This window comes from Sylvia atricapilla, chromosome 7 (assembly GCF_009819655.1).
Source record: "Sylvia atricapilla isolate bSylAtr1 chromosome 7, bSylAtr1.pri, whole genome shotgun sequence".
NCBI classification, from domain to species: Eukaryota; Metazoa; Chordata; class Aves; order Passeriformes; family Sylviidae; genus Sylvia; species Sylvia atricapilla.
Genome location: NC_089146.1, coordinates 22,564,242 through 22,584,316, shown reverse-complemented (window position 1 = coordinate 22,584,316; position 20,075 = coordinate 22,564,242). Strand labels below are relative to the sequence as shown.

Sequence of the window (20,075 nt, the reverse complement as noted above, 5' to 3'; positions counted from 1 at the left end):
TGTGTGGCTGCTGAAGCCAGTTGTGCTGGGGCTGGAAGCTGGGGGGGAGCAGGGAGGTTGCTGAGAGCTGGCAGCGCCTCTCGGAGCTGGCACCAGCCCTGGCTCTCTATGCTAGGCCTCCTGCCTGCCTGGGATGTGGGCAGTGTGAGGGGGCTCCCCAGCACCCCATGCAGGCCCCAGAGGGGGAAGCCCTATGCTGAAATGGGCAACACCCTCAGCTACGTTCCACATGCCCACAAGAGATCCTGGTTCAGGGGGTGGGGCGGTGGCAGCAGGCTGTTGCCTCTGCCTCCTCCCAGCAAGACTCTCCCACTGTTCTTGACATGGGGACTCTGTGACCTTTCCACCAGAATCGTACTTAATAAATGTCACATTTTCAGCCTATTTTTACTGTGTAAAAGAGATGGACTGATTGTTTTTCACCTGCTCTACCCTGCCTGGTGCCTGCTCGGCTCCTGGCATTCAACCACTTCATTTTCCCCATACTCCTGCGCAGGGCTGGGGCCCCCCTAGCTGCTCAGTGGGCCCCAGGTGCTGCAGAACCTGCCCTGGCTGGGGCACATAGTGGCTCTTGGGCCAGGCAGTGCTGTACGGGTCCCAGCACTGCATCATCTCCTTTGGAGGGTGGCATGGCTGTGACTGTGATGGGTGTCCTGCCATGCCTGGCAGGGACTGGCTGGGCTGGGGCTGGTGATGTCAGTGGCCAGGAGAGGCTGGAGCATCCCACACTGATCCCATGCCCGTGAGATGCTCAGCTGAGCCTATCTGTGCCCATCTGGGTCACGGCACTCCACTCACTGCATCCATATCCTGTAGTCCCAGCCCAGCACTTGAGCCAGCTACCCAGGGGCTCACAGCCCATCTGGAACCCTCCAGCCTCACAGTCTGACCACTGTGCTTGTGCATGTCCCGGGTAGTGCAGGCATGTCGCAGGTTGGCCGCGCTCCTGTCCGGAGCAGAGGCAGCGGCATCTCTGGCGCTGTTACACATGAGCCGCCTGGGCACGGCTCGAGGCGCTGTTTGTGCCAGAAAACGGGGGACTTTAATGCAATTCGTTGCCATTTAATTTTACACAATTCCTGCTGCTTAATCCGCTGAGAAATGCTAATTTATACAATTCACGTCTAAAAATAAATGTCAGTCCAGCAGCTCCCAGCAGCGGGTAGCTGCTCCCACCAACCCCCACTGAAGCCTTCTGCAGGGACCCCAGTCTGGAGCCCACCTTGCTCCCTGCCAGCCATGCTGCTACTCCTTGTCCCACATGGTGCTCAGGCTCTGGCAGCAACTATGTGTATTTGGGGTAATGGGATTTTGGGACACTGTGGTGGGAGAACATGGGGTTGGCTGAACCTAGAGGTGTCACTGCCAAGTCCCTCATGACAGTGGGGCAGGGTGACAGGGGGAGACAAGCAGGTGTCTTGGCAATCTGACTCTCATTCAGATGGCTGAGGAGACCTTCTTGGTATGGGGGTCATGAGGTGTCTTTGGAACCATTGCTTCTTCATAGATTCCACTAATAAATTTAGGTGCAGCCTCCTGTGCAACTGCACCCTAGGATGTGGCTGGGGACGCATGGAGAAAGAGGGGTGCCTGGTGCATAGGCCTGGCATGTAGCCACCTGGGCTGCACATGGGGGTTCAGCCACAGGGCAGGGGCCACCTGGTTGGTAGGTTTTAATTGGTCACAAAGTGCCTTTAATGGATGGGAGGGAAGCATGTACCCCTCCTGCCTGGGAAGTGGGGATGCATCATTAGGTCTCTGAGGAGGCTGGTCTCTGAGGGAACAGCGAGGGGGCTGGATCATGGGGACAAGAGGATCCATGGCTGGGAAGAACCTATGCTGAGCTCCCAGACACCTGCCTCTTACCCTTGAGCATCTCCATACCCTGCTGCCCTCCACCCCAATGCCACTGCCCCTACCATCTCACACCCATTGCCTCCCCTTCCCCAACCGCTTTGCTGGTCTGACCCCCATACCAACTCCATCCAAGTGGGGTGGCACTGACACCAGCAGCGAGACTGTGGAGAGAGTGCCAGGGCAGTGGGGCAGGCACCAAGGGCCATGGTAGTGGGTGCCAGCTGCCTGCAGGAGGGGGGCGAGGCGAGGGAGCAGGGGGTGCGGAGGCGACACAGCGGGGGAGCAGAGATGCTGGAGGAGCCGACGGCTTTCCCACCGTCTCCCTGATTGAGATCGGATCACCGTGAGCATAAAAAAGCTCTCTTCATAATTATATTTAATGAATTGACTTTAAAAGCTCTTATGCTCTTATCTGGGTAATTTAATATCACACACTTAATAAGCCTGTCTCCGATACGGGGGGAGCCAGCGGCCAGGACGCCCGCGCCTGGTGTGTCTCCCCAGGGATGTGGGACGTGCCATGAGGCTGGGCGCATGTGCCAGGCTGAGTGGAGGGGGACGCTGCTGCCCCCTGGGGCCAGGGCACATGGGGGGTGACTGTGGGGCAGTGCCCCTCCAGCACTGCTGACTGCAGAGGGAGCTGGGCACCTCGAGTGGCCGTGAGAGGAATGGAGACAAGATACGCAGATGGGAGAGGTCCAGGAGCTGTGCTTGCTGGTGCCCGGGGCCACAGGGCTGTGAGACCATGGGGTGTCGGGAACACAGGGCAGTGGGGCTGACAGGCTGCAGGGTGACAGATGGGGCAGGGGGGTTCATGGGGTGCCGCATGGCTGGCTGGGCATGGGGCAGGGCTGGCTAGGGTGCAGGTGCCTTATGCCAGCGGCATGGTTGGATGCCACGTGGCCCCATTGCTGAAGGGCATTGCTGTGGCCCCGTCATTTATGCCAGTGCCATCTGTGGCAGGGGTCCCATAGATAGCACTGGGTATGGCCATGGGTCAGAGTGCACCACAGATTCCAGTCCCATGATGCTGTTAGATCTTTGTGTCTTTCTGACTCCAGCCACCTGGGGTAGTCAGCTGGGATGTCACGGAGGTAAATGAAGGCTTGTCACCACGTTCTTTGCAGCTCTATCCTTCCTACCCGCACAACCCCCCAGCTCTTGGAGTCCCCAGAAGGGGTGTGGGCTGTCTTCTGCAGGCCGGGTATTGCTGCAGCCCCAGGAGAAGTCTCAGCGCCCCCGCCCTCCCTTGCCACCCCCCCTCCCCCGGCCCCCCCACGACCCATCACTGCGTGCAGGCGGGCGCCTGCGGCGAGCCGGAAGGAAGGCTCTGCCATATGGAGCCAGGGGCCCTGGGGACCGCAGGAGCCTGGGGCTGGGACCTGTGGCCATGGGGGCAGCGCCCAGAATCCTCCACTCCAGAGCTCACTGGTCAGTGGGGTGGAGCGCCACTGGCCAGTCTTGTGTTTTCTGCATGTCAGAGTCAGAGCTGCTGTGAGCTGGTCAGTCCCCCCAGCCTGGCACCATGTCCTCAGTCACCCTGCACCCTCGGGTCCCTGATTCCCAAGTGACGGAGGACAGAGCAGCACCTCCCAGCATCCTTGACTGTGCTGCCACAGGACAGGTGTCAGGGACAGGGTCACAAGGGCAGGGTGAGTGACGTTGGCCCTTGGCCAGCCATCCCCAAGCTCTGGAGTGCCTGGCAGTGCCGGCTGCCATCATGGCACTTGGTGCCAAGGCTGGGCGGGCTGTAGGGAGGCATGTGTCAAGGTTGTGGGGCAGAGGAACAAGGACACAGCTGCCACCTGGCCCTGTGGAGGAACTGGGGGACAGCCCCAGGCAGAGCAGGGATCCCTGCTCCCCACTGGGGCATGGGGCAGCCGTGTCGGGTCTCCCTCCACGAGGGAGTGTCTGGAGAAGGAGGTTTACGGAGCTGCACTAAGTGACGCAAATGGTTTGAAGCCCATAAAGAGAGACGGTTTTATGTAAGACGACTATATAAAGCTCTGCTGTTCTGCCATTGATGAGATATAGGCCTTTATTTATAGAAGGCAATGTTTGCGGTGCGAGTGCTGAAAGCCAGCCAGGGACCCGCAGATAGGGCGTAGAGTCATTTGACATGCAGCTGCTGTCGACACTGTTCACACATTAAAGAAAAAAATTAACAAGTTTGCAGCCAGTCAGGTGGAAAAAACAATAATTGTCGAAAAACGTATTTCCCCCTTTTTCCAATAACAAATAACTGGAACGCTGTTGGGGAGGCTTCAGCTCGCTTTCCCTCTGGGAAAGGATGGGCTGAGGCTCCAGCCAGGCTAGTGGATGGAGTGGGCAGGGGGAGGCAGACAGGGTGGGATGTGAGCCCAGACAGGGGAAGCTGCCACAGGGTGGATGTCCCTGCCTAGGCATTTTTATGTCCACGACTGGAATAACAGGGCCTGCAGGCAGGGATGAAGGCACCAACAGCTCAACATGGCCATATGTGTGCTGGGGGTTAAGGAAGGGGAACAAAAAACCAGGAGCTGAAGATGCTCACTACATGAGGGGCTGTGGACCAAACCCACTGGATTTTCCTGCCTGGCCCAGCACTGTCTCTCTCCACCTGCACACACAGGGATGCTCTGAGGTTATTTCTTAGCCAGATGTGGCTGGGTTTTTACTGGAGAGCATGCAGCCAGTCCCTGTGGTCAGAGCGCCCTGCCAAATTCTGTTTCATGCACGAAAGGAGGAAAAACTTCTCATGATTAATTGTGCAATAGGGGAAAACATGCATCTCTAACCTGCTCCTTGCCAGTCACTGGCCTTTTCTCCCAGGTGCTGCCCCGACATGCAGCCAAGGGAGGGTGCGAGGAGGGTGCTGACACCTCTGCCACATCCTGCCCTGTCCTGACTCTGCCATGACCATGAAGGGTCCCAGCAGAGAGCAGTCAGGCACAAGGTCAAGTAGCTTACCTGCAGCTCCCTGCACTGTTCTGTGTATGGCTGTGCCCTGCTCATACTGCAAAGCCTTCCCTCATGCCCCAGTGTGCTGTGCCTGGCACAGGCAGGGCTCTGCCAGCCCCATCACCCACCATGCCACCATTGTGCCAGCAGAAGGCAGGAGGGTAGAAAATGGTGCTGTGCTGCTGGGCTTGGGTTGGGGGGATTGGACCTGCACCCTGATGCACTGAGACTCAGGGCTCCTGCATGTGCCTGCTCTGTCCCCAGGAGATGACACTGGCTGCATGGCTGCTCCTCCCCAGCCTCCCTCGTGAAGCCCCTCTGCAGATGCCCTCCAGATCACTTGGCCCATCTCTGGGCTCTCAGACAGGAGCCTGAGCACACTCTGCACATGATGAGCAGCAGCTGACCTCAGCTGGGCTCAACAGGTTCTCTTCCAGCAGAACAAAATGTTCTCACCTAATGGCAGCTTGGGAAGGGCGAGTGCAAGAGGAGGTGGGGGACAGGAAAGCCAGTGGCTGGAAGGACCTGTGGGCACTGTGTCCCGGTGGAATGGGGGTTGGGAACTCCTCTTTGTGTTAGAGAGCAGAGCCAGGCTGTCCCCTGCCCACGATGGCTGGGCAGGCAGGGAGCAGGGGCTGAGGGACACACTGGTCACTGCTGGCCGCCAACTCTGGGATGTGCAGGGCAGGAAGAGAGAGAAGGCACAGCCTTGTCAGAGTAGAGCCTCTGATTAATCACTAACTGCCGGCCCTCCAGCCAGCAGCTCATTAGCAGTTTAATTCCCGGTGCCCGGCATGCAGGAGGGCTGTGCAGCTCTGATTGAGCTGGATACACTCATCTGGGCAGCTGCAATCAGGTGACGGCCCCCCCACTCTGGTCACAGTCACAATCAGTGGCCATGTCCCCCGTGTCTGTAGTGGGCTGGATAGCAGGTGCTGCAGCTACTGCAGGTAAAGCCGCTGCTGCAGATGCTGTGGGTCCTCTGGTCAGACAAGGGTGAAACACATCGGTGGCAGTGGCTACAGAGAGCTTGTGAGCAGGGCCAGGGGCTGGAGATGTGCCCATGTCTCCCCCTGTATCCATTGGTAGTCCGGCTGTGCCTGGAGCATGGCAGTCCCTGCGGTGTCATGGGGCTGGGAGCAGCTGTCAGTGGTGTCAGCAGCTGTGGAGAGGCACTGCACTTGGCTGCATGAGGATATGTCACCAGCCTGTCATCTTTGGGGTCAGTGACATTCTGCATGTCCCTGTGCTGCCCCTTCCCTCTACCACCTGCATGTGCACCCACAGGGCAGCAAGGTGAGGGCTGTGGTCCCTGCCTGCATCCTGGTGTTCCTGCCACCACCCCAGGTTCTTTTCTTCCCTGGCTCTTCTTCCTCCCAGACCCGTTCACTAGTGGGATGGAGGAATTCACCTGAGCCATGGGAGCAGGACAGGGGCAGGCAGGTGGGAACTGAGTGTTGCAGGAAAGAGGCACTGTCTGTGGATGCTGCCTTACTCTCATGGACCTTAAACTTCATTTGGGCATGCAGAAGTGGGCACTGCTGTGTCTCTCAGATGCCTGGGGGTGTTTGCAGCTCAGCCTTATCCCTTTGCCCTCCAAAACTTGCTGTGTCCTTCAATCCCAAGCTGCCGTCTCCACAATTTCTTCACAGTGCAGTGAGGGAGGGAGAGACGACAGGAGAGAGAAGCATCTCCATCTCTCTTCAATGCTCCAGTGGCTGGAGCAGGGCAGGGAAGGGCCCTGCAGGTGTCCCCACTGCAGTGGGGCAAGAAGGGCTGAGGTGCATGGGGGGGCAAGTCAGGGGCCATGCTGGGGCTGTGACTCCTGCAGAGGAGGCAGGGCCAGCCCAGCATCTGCTGCTGCTGCTCCTTAGAAAGGTTTGGAGCAGCCTGCCTTCCCAAGCAGCAAGGGACTGTGGGCACTATGCAAATCTAGCTGAGATTGATGCAAGTATTAATTATGTCCCATCAGCTCAGCTCTTGCTCAGCAAGGCAGGGCACCAGGTCATGCTGCAGTTTGTGCAGGAGATGGATTTGCACTGGATGCGTGTCCCCTTTGCCTGTGCCCCTGTCCACAGCCTGCTCCCACCACCCTGCTGTGACTGAGGTGTGCCAATGCCAGGTCAGCCTGGCTCTCCCAGCTCTATGGCACTGCCTGGCTCAGGGATGAAGCCATCACTGAGCATAGGGTGAACAGTCTGAGGCAGGAGCAATACAAGCACTGTCAAGCAGTCTGGCATACCCAGCACTGAGATCCTGGTAATCAGAGAGTGTCTGCAATCACATGTGCTAATTATGGGCAGGGGTTCACAGTAATTCCTGCCCTGCTGGCATGACACTGGTCACACCAAGGTGCATTGCGTCTTCATGAGGACAGGAGGAAATAACCAGGACTGTTCAGTAGGCTCTCCCAGCCCAGGAAATGGTGTATCACCAGGCCTTCTGCCCAGCCACTTCCTATCCCACCCCACTCCACCCCACTCCACCCCATCCTCATCCCCATCCCATTTCACCCCCCCATCTCATTTCACCTCATCCCATTCTATCCTGTACTGGACATGGTACAGCATTTACAGTGCCATACGTGGGGTCCTGCCTGTGTGGCCATGACAGCTGCTCTGTCCCCGAGCACCTGGCTGATCACATCTCAGTGGAGCTGCCTTTCAGAGGGAGTTTTTCATGCTCTGACCCCCCTGTGCTGCTGCTGCTGCTCTGACATCCTGTTTCCTTATCGCCTGACATGACCTTAATTAACTCCCTGTGCTGATAATGCTCTGGGCTTCTCCTCCAGGAGCTGTATCTCAGCATTGTGTTCTGCCTCATCCTCTTATGGACCACTGCAAAGACTGCACAGGCAGCCTGGAGCAAGGGGGAGAAAGGGATGTGTGGTGCAGGCAAAGCAAGGCATAATACTGGGGTCACTGGGATGACATGGAGTGGACGGCACAGTGGTGGAGACAGGAGATTGGTATTACATTGAGGGTTTCAGGGAGATGCTGACCTGGTGGAGATTGCTGTCATGGTGCAGAGGGGGGGGGCTCTGGCAGGAGCGGGAGCTGTGCTGATGCCCAGGACAGGGTGGCAGAAGCAGTAGTGCCCATGGCAGCAGCATCCATCCCAGGCTCCAGAGGTGCTGCACACTAGCACTGAGGGATCCTGGCCCTTCTTGCATTGCTGCAGGGGGGCTTTGGGGGCTGAGCTGGCAGGACCCCCCCCCCTTGGGAGGTGCCTGGCTGCCCCTCCACTGCTAGCCCTAGTAGATTGAAATGCCAGCAGTCATGACTTGTAGCCACTTTATCTCCCGTGCTTGGCAAATATTGGCAAAGAGGAGATGTTTCAATAGTGACATTTGCCGATGGGAATCTCAGCGTGTGATCCCACTAGCTCCATGCCGTGCAGCAGCCCAGCTGCTTCTGAGGCAGCTGCTCACCAGGATTGAGCCTGGCATGGACACAGTCTGGGGCCCATGGGGCTGCTTCCAGCACCTTTTCCCCATAAACTGGTTCCCAGCAGTGTGCTGTTCTGAGCTTATCTGTGTTACAGGTATCATCCTCTGGCACAGGAGCAGGGCTTCTGTCACCTGCAAGTACCTTTGACCTGGCAGCAGCTGGGCCAGTGCCACGACCCCTGCAAAAAGTAAACTTTGCAAAATGCTCTCAGACAGTGTCCTCCCAGTTTGCAGCCACCCTCATCTTCACTCCTATTCCCCACAGCTTCTAGTCCCCAAAACTTTAGTCCTGCCTGTCGCAGGTGCTCAGCTCCCATCTCCAGGCCCACAGCCCAGGCAACAGTTAGGATGAAGGACCAGCTGTTCCTGGGACATGAGTGTGCAGGGTGCATATTGACCCCTCTCTTCATGCTGCCTGCAAACACAATGAGAATTATATTTTCCTGAAGCTGGCCATGCAATGGACACCTCAGGCATTATGGAAAGTGTGTACAGATACACTTGCTCACAGCATGTGATGCATGGAATGCTAGGAGCAGCATACAGTCCTGGGAATGAGGCACTGGATCCAAGCAGGGGCAAGGGGAAATGGTCTGAAGAGAGAGGTGAGAGCTGCCAGTGCTGCTCCCCTTTGTGAGGGAGGCAAAGCGGTATGAGGAGGGGAGAAGGAGGTCCCCAGATACAGGGGCAGGTTGCCTTACCCCATTCCTGCTAGAACATGTCCCTGCTCCCACAGCAAGCCTTGGGAGCTGGGAGGAGCTGAAGAGGACAACTGAGGAGCTCCTGCAGGTGCCAAGGACCAGCACATGCAAGGGCAATGTGGCCCAAACACGCAGGAGAAGCAGATGCCTTGGAGTCCTGAGACACCCAGCCCATCACCTACATGGAAAGCAAATAATGGGGATATAGGGATAGAAGGATATGGACTGCAGGGTTGTTCCTGCCTGCGGGTGCCAGCGTCTCTTCCCCTCCCCAGCAGCCCCAAGGAGGGAGCCCCCTGTCAGTGCCAGAGCGTGGGGTCTCTCTTGATCAGCCCCTCTGCCCGGGAGCACCCAGGCTGGGGAAAGCCAGCCCCTATCATGTTTGTTCCATTGATTTAGCGCCGCAGAGAGGGTTTAATCAGCCTTTAGCCTGCACGCTCCAGCATTAAGAACAAATCCATTAGCCACGAGATAACCACAAAGGGCTGCGCTGAGGCTGGACGAGGTCCCAGCGCCTTCAAGATGCAAATTGGCAATCAAAGATCAAAGCCGTGCAGCTCCCTAATCTCTGCTAAAAGGGCTCAGCTATTAACGAGCCCTTTCCCACTGAGCTGTGATCACCCCACTTCACTAGGACTCCCTATGTGCTGTCGGGTTCCACCGTCATCCCGACTGACCTCCTGGCCCCCAGGTTCCCTGAGCCGGCCTTGGGGAGGAGGGTGCATCCAGGGCTCTGGCTGTTTGCTTGCATGTTGTTTCCTTCAGTTCTGACACGCTGGGGTCAAATTTGTGTTTTCGGAGAGAGCGGAACCCACAGCAGTGTCGGGGGTCAGCGGCTGGAGGGGAGGAGAAGGGGAAGAGGTGGGAGTTTGGATGGGGCAGGGTGGTGGGAGAGCTGTGCCGGGCTGACTTCGGAGACGGGGAGGATGCTGACAGGGAGCTACCCCTCCCGCTGCTCAGGGATTTAGCCTGGTTCCGCCCCTGCCTGGTTGCACCAGGCGGCTCAGGGCAATCCCTGCTGGCCCCAGGGAAATCAATGGTGGGAAGTGTGGCGTGGGGGCAGGCAGCAGGGAGCAGATGAGGGATCACGGCACGGCAGACTGTTCTGGAGCCAAGTTCCCCTTTTGAGGATATCCCCGCTCATCCCGTGTCACCCTGGAGCACGGGGGTGCACGAAGCCCTGCTTCCCATAGCCACCCTGCCAGCTTCTGCATGGTGCTAAGTTCAGGCTGCAGGATGCAGTCTGCCCCCCGCTCCCCACCCAGGCCATCTTGCCTGTGCTGGCTCCACACATGGCTGCCCCAGCAGCCCCACGAGTCCCAGTCTCCCCACACTATGCAGGAGCGCCGCGAAGCTGTCGAGCTGTGACAGGAGCTGCAATGCCAGCACTGTCAGCAAATCTGTGGCAGCACAGATGTGTGCTCTGCTCAGCATGGTCCAGCTCAGGGACTAGAATTCCCCTGCATCCTGCTGAAATGGTCAGAGTGCATGAGGCACCCTGCAACAGGTGGGCAGGGAACCCATCAGCCCCAGCAGTGGGGAGCAGAGGGTCATGCCTGGCGGTCCTTTTGTCTGGGGACCCACTCTACTGGCAGCTGCTCATTGAGGTGCTGCTCATGCCCCTCACAACACCCCCATAGGCAGCACAGCCTTGCAAGAGCAGCAGGCAGTGAGGTGCTAGTACCTCAGCCAGGGTGACAATAAATCTTATCAGTGCAAACCCATCCATAGGCAGGAGGATAACCTCCGTGACAACCCGGCAAGAGCGGAGGCTTCATTTTCACCGTGTCGGTGCTGGGGATTTACAGATAAATGCCACGGCTGAAGGGACCCCCTCCCCTCCTGCCTAACCCTGCCCTGAGGCTGCGGGAGCTTTTAGGTCCAGTGTATCCCAGGGACAATGGCCATAATGTGCCTGGTGGGAAGAGCAGGCTTGGTCTGGGACTCAGCAGGGGGATACCTGGATAGGTGAGGATGGAAGGAAGGGCACATGCAGAACAACGTGGCATTGCCCTGCCTGCTGTCCTGACCCTACTGTGCTCTACACGCACTGTCCCATGGAGCCCTGCATCCTTCATAAGCCCATGGGAGCTTGGGCATCGCACAAGCTGGACCACCGGAGCTCAGTGATCGGGAAACGTGTGACTGAGTGTGTGACACTGGCAGTGTGTCCCTGAGGCCATATGACAGCGCCTAGCGCGAGCCAGCATGCTTCGTGCTGGGGTGCAGCCTGTGTCCCCACGCCCGCGTGTGCCATCCCCCCACTCCGGCCAGGCAGCGAGGCGTGCGGTGGTGCCAGGAGCGGGGGCTGCTGAGCGGGGCGGCAGGCGGCATCCCTGCCCCAGGCCCCGCTCCTCGGCTCAGCTCCCCCATCTCCCGGCAGCCGTGGGAGCAGTAATGAGATGGAGCAGCAGAAGGACGGCGAGATAAGGCTGCCTGCGCTGCCCCAGCAGATTAAACGCTGGGATTAAGCAGGCGGTGCCAGCTCTGCTGCCTTTTTATCTCCCTGCTTCTCCCCTCTTATTCTCCCGCAGTCGATAGAGAACGGTCTCCGAGCTGTCAGCAAAGGAAATTGCTTGTTAACCCTTTGGGGACGGGCGGCAGAGCTCCCTGTACGGCTGCTTTCAAAGAGAAGCGGTCCCCGGGGGATGCGCTGCCCGCGGAGCCAAGGGGGGATGCGGGGACATATCCCCGCAGGGCTCCGCATGCGAAGAAGAGCAAGATAGGGCTGGGGGTTCCCAGGATCTGCAGCCAAAAGCCACCAGCGCCCAACCAATACCATGCAGAGGCACTGATGTACTGGGGTTCCTGTGGGGTGACAACAGTCGAAGAACAGAGGCTGCCTAAGCCCCACAAAGGAGCCCCGGGGACATTGCATACCTCACTTTCGGGTATCCTTGATATTCCCTGCTTCCTCCAGCCTGCAAGATATGTGGGCTCAGTGGTACATCTCTGTGAGACCACAGGGCTGGGGATCCTTCTCTGGTCCTGAGGACAAGTGGCACGGGCCAGCTGTGCCTGCGTAGTACCGCACATGGTGCTGGATCTTCTCCAACTGCCAAGGGGAGCCCGCTACCCAAACCCATCATTATTGCTCTCTGTGTATGTAAGTGTTTTGTTGGGGTTGCAGCAGCGAGGCTGAGCCGCAGCCCATCCCAGTGCTTATCCGTAGTGTGCTGTGCTGTGTGCCCGGGAGCGGCGTGCCCGGCGCGGGGGTGTCTGAGGGTGGGAAGCCGGCTGGAGAGTGCCAGAGGGTACACAGAGTGACGGCAGGATTGCTGCTCAGCACAGTCCAAACCCAAGCTAAGGAGTGTGTTAGCAGCTCGACAAACTCGTTCTGGCATTTTTGGGGGGGCAGGTTTGGTGCAATCTTTCCCGTGGAAACCCTGAGCACCTCCTGAAGCAGGAGGCAGAAACATGGGGCAGAAACCTTCTGCAGCTCCAGCACCCCACTCGTACAAAGGGAGAGACGAGGGTAGGTAGGCAGCATGCTTAGCAACTCAGAGGGGTTTTCCGGCTGCCAACAGGATGAAATGGACTTCCCCAGCTCCTGCCCTCTCATCTCACTGCTCCTGCCCGCCCTCCCCCTCGCATCCCTGCCCTGCACTGCAGCATGCCTTTGCCACTGGCGCTTCATCTTCTGCAGTTCCCTTGGTGTTGGCTCCTTCACCTGCCCAGGTGTCGCTTTTGGTGGATGCTTGAAAATGAAAAGAAACTGTATGAAAGCACAAACTGCCGGGAGATCTGCAGGAAGCAGGTTAGCCCTGGCTGGGGCAGTGGTCCCGACCGGCTTGGGACGCTGCCCCACGGCTGCTGTGGAATGAGGGGGAGCTGTGTGTGAGCGCTGGGCAGCCAGGGCTGAGGAGCTGGAGCTGATGCTGTGCCGGGCAGCCAGGCTGTGCAGGCAGGCAGAGGCTGAATCGGGAGAGGAAACCAGAAGCGATTGGCACGTGAAGGCTGGCAGGCTGGAGGCTGTGAGGGGATAGGATTGCTGTTTATAAATACATCAAGGGAGTAAACACAAGGGAGGAAAGAGAGCTATTTAAGCTAAGGGACAATGCTGGCATGAGAACAAATGGTAAAAACTGGCCATGAATAAATTTAGGTTGGAAATGAGTGAGATTCTGGGACAAATTCCCCCCAGGAGCAGCAGGAGTAGAAAGCACAACTATGTGATGGCACTTTCTCTGCTACCACAGGCTGTCATGTGTGTGCAGTGTGCTACCGTGCCTGTGCAATGAAGTCAAGATGTGAGGAGCTGAGGGCCCCAGCTACTCCCCCGTGTCACAGCCACCCTGGGTCCATGTGCATGGGCAGCACAGCTCTCTCCAGCTTCTGGCTTGGCCAGTGCACGACTCCTGGGGCAATGGTTTGCAGGGACAAGTCCTCTGGCAGACAAGTTTGGGCATGCTGTCACAGCGCTGATCCTGAAAGCTGGATGGCACCAATGTCCCCCTGCTTTAACAGTCACTGGCAGTGCCGGGGCAGATATGCTGGGAGGGTGTCCTTGCCCATGTGCATGGTGCATCCCTCTGCCTTGCATTGTATCCCTGTGCTCCTGACCCACCAGGAGCAGGAAGTCCTGGTCTAGATCCTGCCTCTTCTGGGGACATGGGTTACATGCTCTCCCTGATGCAGCAGCCTGGTTGTGACCTGCTTGCCCTGCCCAGTGCTGAGGCTTGGGTGTCTCCCATTGCTCCGCCTGGCCAGCAGCACAGCCTGCAGCACAGCTGAGCAATTGGTATTCCAGCAGCGAGCCTGCTTGGCATGAAAGGGGCTCTGCCAGCCCCACACGCCCACATCTCCTCTGCTGGCTCAGGCCTAGCCAAGGGGACTCAGCTGGCAAGGGTTGTCCTGTAGCACAGAGAGAGGCACAGCTGCAGTGGAAGGAGAGGTCCTGGCCTCTCTGGGATATGCCTGCAGCAGCCTCTGGCCCCCTTGCCCCACACTGTTTTCACTCTTCCTTTGGAGGCAGATCAGGGAGCTGCAGGAGATATTCCAGAGCTTAGCCCTTCACAGGATGGGGGAAACAAGAAGCCTAAACCATCACTTGTGTGTACTGTGCCAAAGGTGCCCTGCTCTGTTTGGGCTGAGGATGCAGAGCCTGGTGCCCTATGGAGGCAGCAGCCCCAGCCCCCATATGCAGGGCTATGTCCTGCAGGAGGTATCCCAGCAGGTCTGTGTGGTGCAGGGGGCCTCACTGAGGAGCTGCTAGTGTGGGAGATGGTTGTGCTACTGCCAGAGCTGGGGTCGAGCCAAACTGGCACCGTTCCCCAAATCCTCCTGAGAGCGGGGAAAGGAAATGGTGCGACCATGCATGAGAAGGGACGTTTGCAGTGGCAAAAACATCCCACTGGCTCAGAAAATTGCTGCAGAATCGGGCTTGAAATGAGTTGAAATTGCTGAATCCAAGCGGATCTCATATCCCGGGCAGTTGTAATGCTGGCGTCAGCGCTACAGCTTCCCTCCCGGGGCACCCAGGCGGGGCTGGCTGTCCTGTGTGGGGGGAGTGGACTGCTGGGGATGGGGGGGCTGCCTTGCGGGGCGGGGGGGGGGACTCTGGTATGGGGCTCCAGCAGAGCTGGGATCTGGGATTAGTAGGGGGCAGGAGCAGAGGAGGAAGATCACAGTAGGGGGCAGGAGCAGAGCAGGAAGCAGGGTGCGTGGGTGTGCCATTGCCCCAGCTCTACCAGCGTCATCCCAGTTTGGCCCCAGCTCCTGTGCCATGTCTCCTGTACAGGAACATCCCTGTGCTGCAGCTGCCTGCACTCACTCAGGAAACAGCATTTCCAGTTTTGGAGGCTGCTTTCCTTTACGCCACAGTCTTGACCTTGCTAATTTCCTCTCTGGGCTTGGGTACCTGGAGATAACCCTCAAGGTTACCACTGGGCTGGCATCCCCACCAAGTCCAGGTGGGCAGCACTCTGGTGTCCTCCCATTCCTGTCCCCATCCCCATTATGCCCCAATGATGACTGTTCTCAGGGGTGCTTCTGTGCTAGGGTGATCGCTTCTGTGTGGTGTGCCCATGCCCAGGGCCTGCCTGTCAGCTGCATGTCCCAGTGGGAATGTGAGAGCAGGGTTGGATGTCCCAGCAGGTATGTGGGAACAGAATTGGCTGTCCCAGTGGGGATGTGGGAACAGGGCTGGGTGGCCCAGGCATGCAGCAGCAGGACCTGCTGGCACCACACATGTTGTAGCTCATTCCCCTCGCATGAAAACATTTGGCTGGAAGCTTAGTGTGGCCTCTTGTCTCCTCAGAGCAATCAGGATTTGTCACTGCCTGCAATGTTTAACGTCGTCTTCCAGAGGCTAAATACCGTGGGGAGCCATGTAAGCTGTGGAAATACCTGCATGAGCTGGGATCAGCCCGAGGCTGGCACAAAGGGCTGGCAGCACTGGGGATGGGGGACTGGGAATGTGTCGTGTTGGTCCTCACGCCTCCAGTGCTCACAGGTGGGCTGGCGTGAGCCAGGATGAGGATGCTGGGGGTCAGCATCTTGCTCCCAGAAGGCTCCCCACAGCAGGGGGGCAGGGAGGCAAGTCTCGGTAACATGGAGGGCATTTGGGGGTCTCCAGACCTGTGTTGGGTGCAGAAGAAGATGCCAGGGTCCCCAGCAATATCTGACTGGGATCTGCCTGCCGAGGCACAGGCAGCTATTTCTGTCAAGGTCAGGGTGTCTCCATGGGAGAGAGAGGAAAATGAGAATCATGTCAAGAAATTACCTCCCTAATGGGGTCTTCCCTGCATGTGAGCACAGTGTGGGAATGCCGGCGTGCACTGGCTGAGCAAGGAGACCAGCACGTAACACAGGAATGCTGCCTCTCTGGCCCTAAGACTGCAACACTCGTGGGTGCCCAGCAGGCAGAGCCAGGTGCCCAAGGGCCCATGCCCCAGTTGCTATCCTTGGCTGGACATGTGTGCTGCAGTCCTGCAAGGTATTTTTCTGGGTCAGCTGCGGGGAGAAAATCATGTTCATGGTGCAGGCAGCCTCTCCTCTGCTTTTCTTCTTCCTCCTTCTCCTCATCCTCCTCCTCCTGCTCCTCCTCCTCCTCGTCCTCCTCCTGCTCCTCCTGGTGTGCTCCCTGTTACCTAATTGGATTTGTCATGCTGGAAAGGCAAAGCCCTTCAGCATTGTGCTGTGCTCTCGCCAGTGTGATTTCACAGCTGGCCTCAGTACCCCAGTAGCCGACAAGTGAGTAACTCAGCTGGATGCCATGGGCACCCCTGCTCCCCATGCTCTCCCCACAGCAGTGCCTACCTGCCTGGAACACGGCCACCACCACAGCTGGACCTTCTCCTCCTTTTCTGCCCAACACTGGCCCCTGTCCCCAAGCTCTGTCCCCACGTGCCCCAGCCTCCACATCCCGTTCCTCACCCCGCTTCAGGGTGATTGCCATGCCGCCCGGAGATGTCTGAACTGACACGAGATGGAAGCGTTCACAGAAATGACATTTTCTCCAGCCTGGGGAGCTTATCCTCCGTTTAAAGAAAACTAATATAGAAGCTGCCCTGGTGTGCCGGGGCTGATGGTATCAGGCTGGCAGCCGCCGGCGCTCACAGCCGCGACAGATCTCAGAAAGAAGCCGAGCCAGCTCCAGCCGCCCCACAGAGAGGGGCTGAGCCGTGTCCTTGGCGGTGCTATCCGTGTCCTGTGGGGATACAGCGGCCGGAGGGCACAGCTCAGGGCGGGTATGGTGGGGTGACCCACAGGGTCCCGAGGCTGTAGGGAGCGGGCTGCCCGCGGCGGGAATGCCAGGTGACAGCGCTGTACTGGGTGGCGGGGCCGCAGCAGGAGGCGGAGAGCTCAGCGGCCGCCCGCCCCGGCTCCGGGGCTGTCCCGGGGCTGAAGGGCCGGGCCTGGCCGGGCCGGGCGCGGGGCCGCCGAGCGCGGGGCCCTGGCGCCCCCTGCCGGGCGGCGCCCGCCAAGCGCCCGGCGCCGCGGGCAGGGCCTGCGAGGGACGGGGTGCGCGGCCCGCTGCCTCCGCTCGCCCCCCTCGGTCCCTGTCCTGTTTCTGACCCGCCTGAAGTTCTCCTGCACCTGTAACCAGGCTGCCAGATGGGATCCCGGCCGTGTCCTCGTCGTGGCTATAGCTACGTGTTGCTCAGGCATCGAGGCCTGCGGCAGGGATGATGCTGGGGAGTCACCTGAGGTGATCAGGAACTCCCTTGGTTCCAATCCCTCCTGCCATCACTGGCATTTTCCTGCCCTGATGGAATGGAGCTCGAGGACGCTGCTCTTTACAGGGCCCAGTAGCCCTGACTTGTCCTGGGGCTGTGGAGCATGAGGGCCAACCCCCTCGCCATGCCAGCCCACACTGGGTGAGTGCTGAAGGTGGGTGCCTGGAAGCAGCAGCAGCAGGAGATGAGAGGCTGAGAGTGCAGTGCTGAGCTTTGAAGGCAGCTGACAGGCTGTCGGGGCGCTGCCAGCCACGCTGACAGCCGGGTACAGACACCCCCCCCCACCCCCCGCCACTGCTGTGCTCTGATCACAGCCTTGCCGTCACTTCAAAGCGCCCGCCAGGCGCAGCTGGGTTCCCATGCAGCCTCCCACCCCATGGTTCCACTCCTCCTGACCCACCGTCTTGCCTCTCCCACCCCACCTGGCCCAGATGCACTGAGGTCCTCAGCTCCAGGGACGGGGATACATACCAAGGTAGACAAGGTCCCAAGCAGCACTGGCAGTCGGGGATGGCCCCCCGGTCATGTCACCGTCCTGCCTCTGTGGGGCAGAGTCTCCAGCTGCAGAGCGCACACAGTTAGGGACTCTAGAGGTCCAGGCAGTGTTTTATGGTGATTGCCGTGAAATGCATGGCAAGGGACAAGGAGGAAGAGATGAGGTGCAACATTCCTAGGCACACGGTTCACACAGTGTGCCTGAGACAGGTCATCACTATCCAGACACAGATGCCCACTATGCCGGGACACTGGGCGCTGCCAGTTCAGCTTGCCTGGGGTAAGACAGCACACACCCCTGTCCCAACCCAGCTCGAGAAGGAATTTTCCATTCCCGAATACAGGTTGGGGAAAGGCGTGTTTGTAGCAACCCCCTCCTCTCCCTCCCCTCACCCATCACCAAAGCAGCTCAGAAAGGCGTCTGCCGTGTTCGTCACCAGGAAGGTGCAGAGCAAAAGCCTCCCAGGAGGGAGAGATCCCTGGAGGGGACCAGGGACCCTGCGCAGCCTCAGGGGCAGCCTGCAGCCCACTTTCCAGAGGAGCCACTCTGAATGCAGCCATGCCGCTGCCCCTTGCCTGCTGCCAGGACGGGGAAGTTCTGACACCACCCCAGGACAGCAGCGCGCCCCAGCTCGTTGTTGGCATCCTGCGAGCCACCCGGATCCCTGGGCTGCACTACATGTGTACCCGGCCACAATCCCGCCTGCGCCGCCTGCTCTGGAGCCTGGCGTTCCTGGCCTCCGCCGGGCTGCTTGCCACCGGCACCGCCGACCGCCTGCACCACCTGCTCTCCCGCCCCGTGCACACCCGCGCCCGCCTCGCCTGGGCACCCCAGCTCCGCTTCCCGGCTGTCACCCTCTGCAACCCCAACCGGGCACGCTTCCTGCACCTCACCAAGCCCGATCTCTACTCGGTGGGAGAGTGGCTGGGGCTGGCCCGGGAGAACCACTCGCTGGTGCCCGAGATGCTGGCCGTGCTGGGGGAGGACCAGCGTGCCTGGCTGACACGTCTGGCCAACTACTCGCGCTTCTTGCCACCCCGCCGCTCCGAGCGCACCATGCAGAGCTTCTTTCACCGCCTGGGCCACCAGATTGAGGACATGCTGGTGGAGTGTCGCTTTCAGGGAGAGCGCTGTGGCCCCCAGCACTTCACTCCCGTGAGTTCCCTGCACGGAAGGTGCAGGACAGCTGGGCTGCCCCATAGGTATTGGGAATGATGCTTCACTCGCACACCAGCAGGAGTGGAGGGGAGGCAGAGTGGGGAGTCAGGCTGAGATAAGCCTTTCCAAAGGTCCTGCAAGACTGTACCTTCCATCACCTCCATGGGACTGGAGAGGAGTTTCTGGACCTCATCCTGCTTGCAGAATATTCAAACAGATCCCTGCCTGCTCCCTCACCGCTGCTCTCTCCATCCTCAGGTCTACACACGCTATGGTAAGTGCTACACCTTCAATGGGGATCGGAGGAATCCACGTGTGACCCGCCAAGGTGGCATGGGCAACGGGCTGGAGATCATGCTGGACATTCAGCAGGAAGAGTACCTGCCCATCTGGAGAGAGACCAGTAAGTGGGGCTATGGCTCAGGCAGGGCATAGGTGAAGGGTGGTAGGATGCAGAGTTGCTGGGCAAGCAGAGCACCCTGTGAGGGGACTATAGATAAAGCAAGGCATCAGAGGGGTGCAGGTGCTGGGTTGGTGCAGGCATGCAGCTCCTCTTTCCTCCTCCCTCAGATGAAACATCATTTGAAGCTGGCATCCGGGTCCAGATCCACAGCCAGGACGAGCCACCCTATATCCATCAGCTGGGCTTTGGTGTCTCGCCTGGCTTCCAGACCTTTGTGTCCTGCCAGGAGCAGCGGGTAAGGCAGGATGCCTCACAGCCCCAGGGAGGTGCCTGTGGGCACTCAGCCCAGCACAGCCCTGCAGCAATGCCCTTCTCACCCCAACAGCTCACCTACCTGCCACAGCCGTGGGGGAACTGCCGGGCCAGCATGCAGGGGGAGCAGCTGCTGCCCGGCTACGACACCTACAGCATCGCTGCCTGCCGCCTCCAGTGTGAGAAGGAGGCCGTGGTGCAGAGCTGCCACTGCCGTATGGTCCATATGCCAGGTGAGGGGTGTGCGTGATGGTGTGAGGGGTGCCCCACTGCTCCAACAGTCCTGCTGGGGTTGCCCCAACTCCCGGCAGTCTGCACCCAAAGATCACCTCTGCCTCAACACTCTGCATCCAGGGATTCCCCTGGCTCCACCCCCGTTCCACCCAGGGACCATCCCATCCTCTCTACATGCTGGGTCAGCCCCTGTCCTACTCTCCTTACACCACAGGTCAGCCCCTTCGCTGTTTGCCTTATACCTGGGCCACATCTGCCGCAACCAACCTGCACCCAAGGGTCACTCATCCCCGTTCCCTCTGCACCCTGTCCCACTACCTCCAAGGGACTGAGTCAAGAGTGAGGG

The 20,075-nt window shown here is 59.2% G+C and overlaps 1 protein-coding gene across 1 annotated transcript in view; it reads left to right on the top strand.

Moving 5' to 3' along the window:
* Positions 1–20,075, top strand: part of ASIC4 (acid sensing ion channel subunit family member 4) — a 29,030-nt gene that overhangs the window by 4,815 nt on the left and 4,140 nt on the right. Inside the window, exons 2-4 of the mRNA XM_066322919.1 lie at positions 19,039–19,183; positions 19,351–19,478; positions 19,569–19,728. Of these exons, the coding sequence (XP_066179016.1) occupies positions 19,039–19,183; positions 19,351–19,478; positions 19,569–19,728 (433 nt within the window). The remainder of the gene's footprint in view (positions 1–19,038; positions 19,184–19,350; positions 19,479–19,568; positions 19,729–20,075) is intronic.